The following is an 11,765-nucleotide window of genomic DNA, read 5'->3' on the forward strand; positions in this document are numbered from 1 at the left end:
TAATAATCAATCAATCAATCAATGAAATTAATGTTGCGAAAAAAAAATTAAAAATTCAACGAACAAAAAAACAAGATTGAAAAAAAAAAAAAAAAAAAAACTTACTGGTATATGACTAAATAAGAGTCGTTTTTTCCATTGGGTGGACGGCGGCAAAATAAGAAGCTACAAGCAAAAAAAAAAAAAGTATAAATATAAGAGTACGCAGAAGAGTCAGAACAAAGGTCAACGCAAAGTTTAGGGAAAAAGTCACCACAAAGATCATCGCAAAGTTTAGGGAAAAGGTCACTACAAAGATCATCGCAAAAGTTAGCGAAAAAGTCACTACAAAGATCAGCGGGTGAATACATGCGACATATACATATATAATAGCCCCCGCGCAGAATCCAAACTTAACCACGCTTGGAACAAAAAGGAAAAATAAAATGGATCTCATAAGAAACTCTGTGACTATAGAATCTTGTAAAAAGGCCCTAAATTATTTGAAAGAGAGGTATCAGAATGTAGACATCTTTGATGTGACTGGAACGACAGACATAAATGATGAGACAATAAGTGAATTTATAAAATCGAGCATTTTATCCCCAAATGACAGACAGATAGTAGAAATGTTTAATGAAAAAAGAATAAATAAAATTATGTTAATTAATTATATGGAAAGGAAAGTAAAAACAATTCTTCAAGGAAAAATCCATTTAATGTTAGTACTTGCTTCCCCCATTTGGATTACCTACATGCTACACGTATCGAAAACGGTATGGGCAAAAGTTTTTACCTCCATTGCAGCTTTATGTATGTTTTTTAATTTTTTTGCTTCCTTCTTACTTCACAATTTTGAATGGAAACCTGAGTTATTTTTCTTGATTGAGAAGATAGATCACATAGGCATTTTTTTAATGATTAGTGGATCCTGTTTACCAGTTCCCGCAATGATTTTTAACAAGATAAAATTTTTATATTATGTTATACTACAAGGGTTGACGTCTCTCTTTGGGTGCTTATTCATATGCTTCAGCCACTTCAGTACGGGAAATAGGATTACGCGTGCCCTCACATATGTCATAGCTGGGTTTTTGCACGCCATATTTTTGAAGGACTATATAATGGGCCTCATTCCCCAGGAGATCATGTTTTTTATTTTTCTGGCTTCCCTTTACTGCCTGGGGGCTGTCATTTATTCCATGAAGAAGCCCAACCTCATTAAGGGTAGCGATACATGAGCTCTTCTGCTGTCTTCACAAATGCGTGTCAACATATGCACTTCTGCTGCATTCCGAAATGCACGTCAACACAAGCACTTCTTTTTTACCCCCCCTCTCTCTCACCATTTTCGTAGGCATTCTTGGGTTCCACGACATTTTCCACATTTGCTGTCTTGGAAGTGGTCTATTCACAATGGCCTTAAATTGCAGTGTCATCAGAAGGAATACATGAAGAAAAAAAAAAAAGGCGAGGTACTTGTTTTTCACAATCTGTATAGCGCACCATCGCCAGTACGCACCGAATATGTAACTGTTCACGTCGCACTCGGTCTCTACCTCTTTACCGCTGCCACCCCTATGTGCAACTTTTTTTTTTCTTTAATGTAAGAGAGATACATTAAAACATTTTAACGCATGTCTGTTGGTTTACAAATGTGAAGGAGACTTTTTTTTTTTTATTCTTGCCCATACCACCATCCTCCTTTTACATGTTCCTTTTTAAACAATGTGTGTTGAAAAATTAAATAGTCACGTACAGTCGGGCAAGTGTTCAGTGATTTGTTATGCACGCAGAAGTGTTGCATACTTAGAGAGGCGAATTGCATGTGATATGTTGTTTTTTTTCATTCAGCACCTTACGTTTTAGGTTTTACGTTTAATATTTACGTTTAATATTTACGTTTAACTTTTACGTTTTATTTTTTACGTTTTATTTTTTACGTTTAACTTTTACGTTTTATTTTTTACGTTTTATTTTTTACGTCTTATTTTTTACGTTTTATTTTTTACGTTTTATTTTTTACGTTTTTTTTTTACGTTTTATTTCAACGTCGCGTGAGTCGACTCCCTTCGGTGAAGATTACCCTTTTTTTTTTTAAAACATTCCTGCATTTTTTAAAATTTGCATTATTTCACTGATCGATCTGCAGTAGCCTGCAGAGACAATTTGCACAGAGCTACACTCGTGGCATACCCGATTCCAATATCGAGGTCTCCATACCACTGCCTGTAAATATGGTGTGCACATTTTAACGCTGTATTTGAATACATCGACCACCTTATGGTGAAACATCTCCCCACCCCACCCCTAGCATAAAATAACCTGACCCAAACTGCACTTCGGAGTTATTTTCCACATGGTCACGCGCCAGTAATGTTGTTCTTAATTGAGCACGGGTGATATTACCCCTCGAAATTGATGCATACAATACGGCTTCGTATGTCCAATGCATGGGTCAAGTCATTTTTTAAAAGATCTCTCATTAAAATGCGGCAGATGAAAAAATTGCCTTAATGTATACTTCGCCATGGGTAAAAAAAAATTGACAAACAGGGACAAGATACAAACAAGAGGGAATAAAAAAAAAAAAACCGCCATAGTAGAAGTTCGGCGTGACAGCAAGCACACACAGATGGGCATTGGAGGAGACAAATAAATGCACCTCCGAAATAGTTCGCAAAAGCACAGCACACGTGCATATGCAGTTACGCTGGCACATAGGTAGATCCTCACGGACGTACCAACCGATCATCACTGCTCCGTTTAGTTATGCCCCCGGAAGTTGTGATCATGCATAGGGCGAGACACTATTTGGACCTTTTTTGGAAGGGGCTGCATCATCCCGTGTGCTTGGGGATTTACATAACTGTTCCTCCTCACGTTAGGTGCTTGAGCCGGTTTATTACTCGAGGCTGCGCAACCGACAGGTCCACAAGAAGGTAGAAATTCACTGGAGGCCGATGATACCTGATGCTGCAAGGGAAATTTATTTACATTAACAGGTTGGCCTAAATTTTGACTGTATCTTATAACTGGGTGTGCTCCTTGCGCTAAGTTGTTATTAGGAACAAAGGATGATCTTCTCGGTGCAAATTGGGGAGCCGTCTGTTCCTGCACCATTGGATTTGTTTGCATATAGCTTTGTTGAACATACTGAGGTGCTGCATTACCATATGCCGGTTGAGCCACTTGCTGAGCGCAGATTTTTTCGTACGTCATGGCTGGTTGGGCACTGCTATAAGATTGGTAATTTTGCACTCCTCCTGTTAGGTGAACTTGTGGCTGGTGGCTTGCCTGCATATGTTGCGCGGACATTGCTTGCACGTGCTGCTGCGGTGCCATTTGCAGGGGCTGGTTCAGCAAGATCCCTCCACCACCCCACTGCTCAGGCTGAGCTCCCATCACCTGTGTGTAACTTGGCTGCACGCACTGGAAAACATTCTGCTCATGTGAATTGTACGTAGGGCTAGGCTGTGACTGCTGTGCTTGCATTATGTTGCCCATGGGACTTACTGCATAGATGGGACTCTGCTGTGTTTGGATCCCCCCTTGGAGCTGCCCATTCTCATTCATCATATACACATTTGGAAGAACTTGTTGCGTAATGGGCCTTACTAGCGAATTATCTAGCTGGATCACATTGTTTGTTGGCATTAGCCCTGCGGAGGTAGCATTTACAACTGTCTTAAAAAAGCAACTTCGGTTATCCCCAATGGGTTCATTTTTGAGATTAACTGTACAGGGATATTTTATCGACTCTGTGATTGTTGCAGATGCATTTTCCATGGGGACATCTAGCTGGATAGGGGTAGAATCCATATCAACTGGGTTCTGTATCACTGCTGGATCATTTTTAATGATGATATTTGGCCTTGTACTATTTACATATATAGGTTGGGGGGCCTTGTTTTTAAAAACGATGTTAGCTGGTGGGGGATTTATCACTAAGGGGGGACGAGGTTCATTTGTTACTATCACTGTTGGTGGCTGCCTAATGTACAGCTGGGGAATTATTTGTTGATTCTTCAAAACAACTGGAGGAGATGGATCCACATAATTTGGGTTCAGCACATTCATTGCGTTATTCGTTTTTTCTTGCGTGTTGATAATTAATGGGTATGTAGTAGCATTACTCCCATTTGCATAAACCACCCCGCTATTTAATGTCACTACAGGTTCTTTGTTCATATAATTTGTATTCGTGTAAGCATAATCTGATTTCTCTTCATTTTTAACAACGACGTTCGCATTAGCTATGGTAGTTTCATCGCCTTTGACATATTTTTCCCCCTTTTTTGTTTTACCCGTATGTGTATATACACCAGGAGAACTCGATATATGCATGGTGCTTCTCCTCTTTCCATGGGACTTGCTAAGCTTTTCTTCGCACAGAGTATCGTCATCATCATTATCTTCCTTTTCATTTTTCGTTATAAATTCCACCCATCCTTCGAACTCTATTTCGCCTTCGTCGCTGCAAGTCTCGTTGTTTATGGAGCTATTCACCGTCGGTTTGTAGTACGTGTCGTCTGCGCTGGAAAGCTTGTGTCTCCTGACGGAGCTTCTTCTGATTTTCTCCACCTCCATAGTTCTGTTGTGTGGGTCTGCGCGTAAGCATGCGGTTGTACGTGCGTCGTTTTACGTTTATTGTTTGCGCGTGTGTGGTTGTAAGCCTATCCAATGAGAACGATGCCCGCCTACGCGTTTGACTCCCCCTTACGCTATCACCCTGAGCATACGCCAATGTAAAGGGGCGTATATCGGTCCAGATGCGGCTGCACGTGCGATTTTATTTACACAATAGCGAAATGGAGAAATCGTGGAAGAAAAAATGTATGATGAGCACTAAATCAGACAGGGAAGCATTCAACGACGCATTTAATTTTTGGCCCTATCTTCGGGGTCACTTCTCTAACATGGCAGAAGAGTTAATCGTCTACAGAAAGGGAAAAAAAATATATATATAATATGTGCACAAATGGCCCATTTTAACATGAACCTTGCTGAAGTCTGCATGGTTCATACGTTGTTAATAATTTGGGGGCATCTCTTATTACTCCAAAATGCGCGCCAATTTGTGTGAAAACGCAGCGCAAGGGTAGAAGTGCACATTTCATTTTGCATAGAAATGTGAAAAGCACTACTCCTATGTTGAGTTTGTCCCTTGAAATTGCAACTAACCATGAGCAGCACCACAACGCGCGGGAATAACTCAACAAACTAGATTTGTTCTATTGCTTCAGCTGCAACTTTCCTTTTTGAGACATAAATATTTATATATATATACTTGGTAAAGAGCAACTAATTTAAGGAAAAAAAAAAAAAAAAGATTAATTTTTTTTTAAAATTTAGAAAAGATATTCTTATAAAATAATTTTAAGGATCAGCGAGAAGTTGCAGAACAAAATTAAATTTTGCGCAGCTGCTCACCTGGTGGCAGTAGAATGTGAGGGAAAGAAATACCAAAAATGAATAAGCAGATGAAAATAGAGGGGGCAAAAAGCAACAATCAAACAAATCTGCAAAAAAATGAATATTAAACAAGCGAGCTAAAAATAAGCTGACCAAACAAGTCAGCTAAAAATAAACCAATCAAACAAGTCAGCTAAAAATAAACCGATCAAACAAGTCAGCTAAAAATAAACCGGTCAAACAAGTCAGCTAAAAATATACCGATCAAACAATTTCGCAGATCGAACAAGTGCATCAGTTGTTGAAAAAAAAACACATACGCATTGCCACACTACGGGTAGAAAACAATTTCGCGAATTGTTCTGTACAGAACGGATCTAACATTTAAACAACAAAGATGAAAGGTCAATATTACCAGTTAAAAATATAAAAATTGTCAATAAAATTTTGTGACAAAATGAGAAAAACAAAAATAAAAGCAAAAAAAAAAAAAAAAGAAACAAAAAAAATTACAATTTCTTAATGATTCATCAAATTTCAGAGTGTTAATTTTCAAAACCCTGAATTTCAAAAGCGTACGTTTTGCAATTAGCAAACAATTGGTAACTGCGTTTTTTTTTCTTTTTTTGGATTATTTAATTGTGAAAAAAAAATTGAGCCAACAGATTTATGCAACGCAACGGGAGTATGAAATGGAGGTTTAGCTTCACTGATGGAGAAAGTTTACTGAAGTTTTTTGCCGTTGCCGTGTGCCATCAGATTGGGCGAAGTCGCAACGTACGTATGTAGGTATGTATACACGTATGTATATATGTACATACCCATGCGTGCGCGAATATGCCCATTTACGCGTAAATATACATGTTCTACATATATGTACCCGTGTAGGTGCAGGTTATTCGCAACTTTGTTAATCGTCCTAATTACGGTGAAAAATCGAGTTAAAACAGTTGTAACTCATAGTTTTCAAAAAAAAAAAATTTACGTAACTACTGCATTAATTGCAGTTAAAAGGTTTTAGCAATGTAGAACAGTGTGAATGCAGAGAGTTAAGCAGTTTTGTAGAATTATTTGTAACGTGTGCGTGTATATCAGTTGGACGTGTGTAAGCACAAAAATTTCTTTTCTTTTATGCCAGTGTGTGTGTGCGTTTTTTTTTTTTTTTTTTTACGCAGTGTAAAATGAACATTTATGGCCAGGTTAATTTGCCGCGTATGTGCACATGTGTACATATTTGTGTACGCGGCATTTACCACTATTCCGTGGTATTTTTCCATTTACGTGCAAGTTCCAAATCACGTAAAAGTAACAAATTTCGGTTTTGCGCAATATAGGAAATTTGCTTTCTCCATTTGGAAATGTTTACCGTGTGGCGTTTTTCTTGTTTTTTCGTACTTCGCGTTATTTTTCCTCCGTGTTACTTTATTCTATTTCTTTTTTTTTCCTCACTTCCCCACAACAGTTCAGTGCTTTCGCAAATTTATGCACATGGGTGTGTCCACCATTTTCGACAACTCAAGCGCGCGTTGATAGAAATGCTTCAAATTTTGGCAAAAAGGGAAAAGCAAAACGAAGGAAAGTGAAACAAAGAAAAAGGCGAAATTAATTCTGTCTATGTTCCACCTCCACAAATAATTGTAGAATTACCCTTTTAACAAAAAAAAAAAAAAAAAGAAATATATGTTTATAACGCTTAATTCTTGCAACAACAAATAAGTTGAAAAAATCACCTGACAATTCAGCTAAAAGTGAGAAAATTGTGGACCATATTTACCCTTGCACACAGTTAAATAGCTATTTTTCTTTNTTTTTTTCTTACAATTTGAAAATACTGTTGAGAAATTTTGGTTAGTCAAAAAAAAAAAGGAAAGTTCCACCGGTTTAGTACAAAGTGACTTTTGTTGTAAAGCGTAATTAAACTACGCGCAACCACGGGGTGCTATCAAAATACCAGCACACTTGGGAGTGCATACATATGTGTGCACATGCGTACTCGTAAAGACACAAAGCAAAACATGAACGTCATGAAAAATTGCAACTTGTGAATCATTTTAACCTATCGAATTAGTGAAACCCCACAATTAGCGGGGTGAATGGGCGAAAAAAAGAAAAAGACAAAATGGGGAGAATAAGTGCTGTTAATAAAGGAGTGATATAACACAATGCAACAAGGGGGTCATGAAAAAATAGTATGCAAACATACATATATATTCACATGCATACGTGTTAACGTAACAGCGCTGGTTGACCTTCTAAAAAGCAGAGCTATTGTTGCGTGGTTGTGCTCCCCTTTTTGCAAATGTAAACGTAGTGCAAGCTGTCATCCACGGGGGGGGCTGTGGCGATTGAGAAAAAAAGGGTGTAAACGAAATGGGAGAAATGGTAAGTGAACGAAATGCGGAGAAGGAAAAAAAAAAAGGAAGAAAATAGGCTACATGCCATCTTTAAAAACATGTTTAAGTAGCACAAACTTACCTACTATCCCTAACATAGGCCGTTTAACTGTTTTCACCGCGACGTTCCACTTGTAGTCCGGCTTTTGCAAATACCCTAGTCGATAAGTCGGTTGAGCATGCGATATGACAACAAAGACACCTTCGGGCCTAAATGAAATTAGTTTTTACCCGTTTGGGGTAATTTTAGGGAGAAAATTTTGAACTCGGAAAATACGAAATGTGAAAGGGGCAAACGAACAATCGTGGGAATGAAGAACAGCTGCCGTTATGAACTAAAAAGCCGCAAAGAATGTTTAATTACTTTAACACGCGCGATACTTCGGACAACATTTCCTCGACGTTTTTTAGGGAATCTTCCGAGCAAACCACAGAGTCTAGACAGGCCTTATCCACGATTAGGTCAAACTCTGCATTTTTAAATCCCTTCATGTCGCACACGTTCATTAATATGTCTGCAGGGTGTTGTAAGGGGAGGAGGGGGACATATATTTGGCACAACTGCTTCGTTTGAGTAAACCTGCATAGGAATGCACAACTCTATTTTCGTGTATGTACACCTATATACATATGAGAACTTGCTTCACGCCACAGTGGCACATTTTTTTACATTTTAAATTCGGCTTGTCCTTGTACAGTTCTTTCATCTTATTTATGCATACGACGGATGCATCGATGTTCGTTATATCTGTGTAGCCATTGTCTAGCATATCTTCGCTGAATCCTTGGGTAGGCAGCAAACAGACGCATATATGTGTATGAATTAGCGCGCGTATGCACATGTGGGTGAAAATGCCTATAGGATGGACATTTTTGCCTGTCGGGGTTCACATAAAATAAAATGCACATGTTGTGTGTACATGTTCGTTTATTCCTACTTGATGTCCCACAACCGACATTTAAGATTTTTGCGTCATTTTGTACGTTAAGCTCTGAGAAAATGTGCTTTACACTACACCATTTTTGATGCCAGTCAAATTGCTCTTCTTCGCTTTAGAGGGAAACAGAAACAGGGGAAAACATAAAAGGAATTCGATTTAATCGAAATAGTGCGAATTGATGAGATCGGTTCGTGCAACTTGTGAATTTATTCATGTGTTACTTTGTGTATCGCTCGTCCCAGTAAGATATATTGCCGTACTACATTGGGACAGAAAAAAAAAAAAAGTAACATTTTAGCAGTTTACAATGCAAATATAGGACGAGTTGAATAATTTTTTTTTTTTGCTAATGGCAACTTCGAATTTGTGTATGGCATACGCTACATACATTGTTATTCATTTTTTTAATCGCAATTTTGGTTGCAATTTTAGTTTTAGTTTTTTTTGTTGTTTAATGTACCACTGCCATGGTGAAGGAAAAGTCGGCGTCGTACTATCTGAACACATGAACAGAAATTGTTAGTCAGCACGTTCTGGTGTCCGCGGATTAGGCGTTTGTTTTCTACTAAATGGGAAGAAAAGAGAGTCGGTGCTTTGAAGCACGCGCACACATGTTTCGTTTTAGAGGGACAGTTTATTGGATGAATTGTTTTTTGCTACATCGCGTTGCCATTAGGATGTACTCCCATTAAGCATTACGTGTTTTGTTTACCCTTTAAGCATACCTGTTTTTTTTTTTTTTTTTTTTTTTAACCTCAAGTTAGGGGTGTCACTTTGAATTGGGGAAACTTGCCCAATCTTGAAAAAAGAGGGAAATACACATATGTGTAAGAGGAACATTTACATAGTTTTTTTTTTTTTTTTTGTACGCATGTTTTAGGCAAAATTTACACAGATTTGTTTGCGGCCCTTGCGTGGCTTTTACGCATGTGCACGCAGCACGCCCAAGTAACACGCATAAACACATACATGCACCCTTGCGGTGCGCTATGGCCGGAATAAATTTCATTATTTCTATTTCGTGAAATTGCGGAGGCCCTCCTGTGAGTAGCTCTTCCTCAAAAGCATAAATCACATTTTTGCCTTTTGTTTCGCAATTAACAATACCGTGTGTTTTACGAAGTGAACTCTTATGCCTACACAAGACAATTTTTTTTTTTTTGCATACTTTATGCAGATGTGTGTGCATATTTAATAGGCCCATTTTTTTACTCATTTTTACCGTTTGAAAAATTTAGTTCTTTCGCGGGTATTTCTTTTTATAATAACTTTTCATTATCGCATAGTAAGTTCAGGATTTTATTTTGCATTTTATCGATTTTGTTTAAGCGCTCCTCTATCTGCTCGTGGGGGGTGTAAAAAGGTTTTGTTTTATGAACGGGACGAAAACAAAAAAAAAAAAAAAAAATCAATGTCTGTTTATGAGCTCAACCGGTCGTCTTAATGATATTTTTTTTTTTTATTTGTCCCTCTAGTTTAGCACATGCTACGTTTTTTTCTAAATTCGTGACGATAACACACACTGGGGGTATAGGAAGAGCTAGGAGACATGATCAACTATGCTCGCTACTTTAACAATCAATGTGAAACGATCGCGATGAAAAAACTTCCGTAACGCGTTACACATTAATGTGGAAAGGACAAGGCGCTACATTATATGTGTACATGTAGAACCATTATATGGATCATTACTTCTTTGAAGAGAATTTTCATTTTTTCGTTTTTCTCATTTGTATTTGGTAGTTTTTCTTTATTCATTTTGTTGACAAAGGAAGGGTTTGTTACTCTGGCGCAAAATGGGTTACCAAAAAGGAAGAAAAGGAACCCTTAAAAAAAAAAAAAGGGTGTCCATATTTTTTACGTTTCTATTCTTGATATTTCAAGTGTGACGGTTATGTTGGGAGCTACATATACATACAGGGTTGCGGTACGGGGAACTTTACTACACAGCTATAGCGCATACATGAGAATTCGCTCACGCTGTTGCCTTTTTTTTTTTTCCTTCACTTTCGCACAGGAGTAAAAGGCAGAAAAATTCAGGGCAGTGTTCGAAAGAGATAGGAGCTTTCTTTTTTTGTGTGTATAAAAATGGGAAGCTTATTTTAACAACAATTTCATTAGTATTGGCGCATTGTACTTGTCCCTCTTTTTTTATCCTTTCGTGTCTGTAAGGTGGAAGAATGTTTGGAGATGCTTCCCATAAAGCATACGTTTTTGAAGTTTGTTGGGAGTATTTGGTTGGTTGCCGTTTGCTTTGCTTTTTTGTTTTTTCAGCTATATGTATTTTCGGCTTTATATCTTTTCAGTTTTTTATCTTTTCAGTTTTTTTGCGTTTTTCACATATCTGCAATTTTTCACGTTTCGCACTTCTTTTTGTTCTTCCCTTTTTTTTCTGTTTTTTTTTTTTTTTTCGCTCTTTTGAATCGCTTGGGATTCGCTCTGATTTAATTTTTTTTTTTTCTGTTCAGGGCTTTATATTTTTTTTTTTATAAGCCATAATGTCTTCCCTCTTCACTTATTTATTTTATTTTTTTAAATATAGTGACATACTTACACTTTTTGTTGAATTTTTTTTTCTCAAACTACTAGCATTAACATGGCCATATTGGTTTCAGCATCTCCAATCCGTACACGTTTTTTTGATACGTATTTGAAAAAAGGGTTACGTTTAAGATGAAAATACAAGGGGGCCAAACAAATCCAAATTGAAAGAAAAGCGAAGCGAAGAGGGAAAAGAAAACGAGCAAAGGAGGCGGAGTACGACGGCACATATATAAATAGCACGAGTAGGTAAGAAAAGTAGCCTATGAATGGGTGGGTGTATATATATGTAGCACGAACAGTTGAAAAAAGCAGCGCACGAATAGGTAGAAGAAGCATTGCTAAAAGGAAGTAGTGAAGAAGGACGAAAAAGAAATTAACCCATAGGGCGTGGGGGAAGGCAAAAACTGACTATCAAACGTGTTGATGTGTAGTTTTACTAATTTAGCCTTTTTTTTTTCTTTTTTGTTTTTTAAATTAGTTTTTCAAGGTCTTT

The 11,765-nt window shown here is 37.5% G+C and overlaps 3 protein-coding genes across 3 annotated transcripts; 1 reads left to right on the top strand and 2 right to left on the bottom strand.

Moving 5' to 3' along the window:
- Positions 1-425: 425 nt before the first annotated feature.
- Positions 426-1,434, top strand: PCYB_125980 (hemolysin; the record flags this gene model as incomplete). Its single annotated transcript, XM_004223931.1, has 2 exons — positions 426-1,206; positions 1,337-1,434. The coding sequence occupies 2 exons, from the start codon at positions 426-428 to the stop codon at positions 1,432-1,434; spliced, it is 879 nt and encodes a 292-aa protein (XP_004223979.1).
- Positions 1,435-2,858: 1,424 nt separating this feature from the next.
- PCYB_125990 (Pv-fam-g protein) lies at positions 2,859-4,569 on the bottom strand (the record flags this gene model as incomplete). The annotated part of the gene is made up of 2 exons (XM_004223932.1): positions 2,859-2,894; positions 2,977-4,569. The coding sequence occupies 2 exons, from the start codon at positions 4,567-4,569 to the stop codon at positions 2,859-2,861; spliced, it is 1,629 nt and encodes a 542-aa protein (XP_004223980.1).
- Positions 4,570-7,870: 3,301 nt separating this feature from the next.
- Positions 7,871-9,128, bottom strand: PCYB_126000 (methyltransferase; the record flags this gene model as incomplete). Its single annotated transcript, XM_004223933.1, has 6 exons — positions 7,871-7,997; positions 8,152-8,302; positions 8,458-8,571; positions 8,726-8,838; positions 8,950-8,987; positions 9,117-9,128. Coding segments are annotated over 6 exons (555 nt in total), but the record flags the coding sequence as incomplete, so codon positions are not given.
- Positions 9,129-11,765: the final 2,637 nt, after the last annotated feature.

This window comes from Plasmodium cynomolgi, chromosome 12 (assembly GCF_000321355.1).
Source record: "Plasmodium cynomolgi strain B DNA, chromosome 12, whole genome shotgun sequence".
Lineage (NCBI taxonomy): Eukaryota > Apicomplexa > Aconoidasida > Haemosporida > Plasmodiidae > Plasmodium > Plasmodium cynomolgi.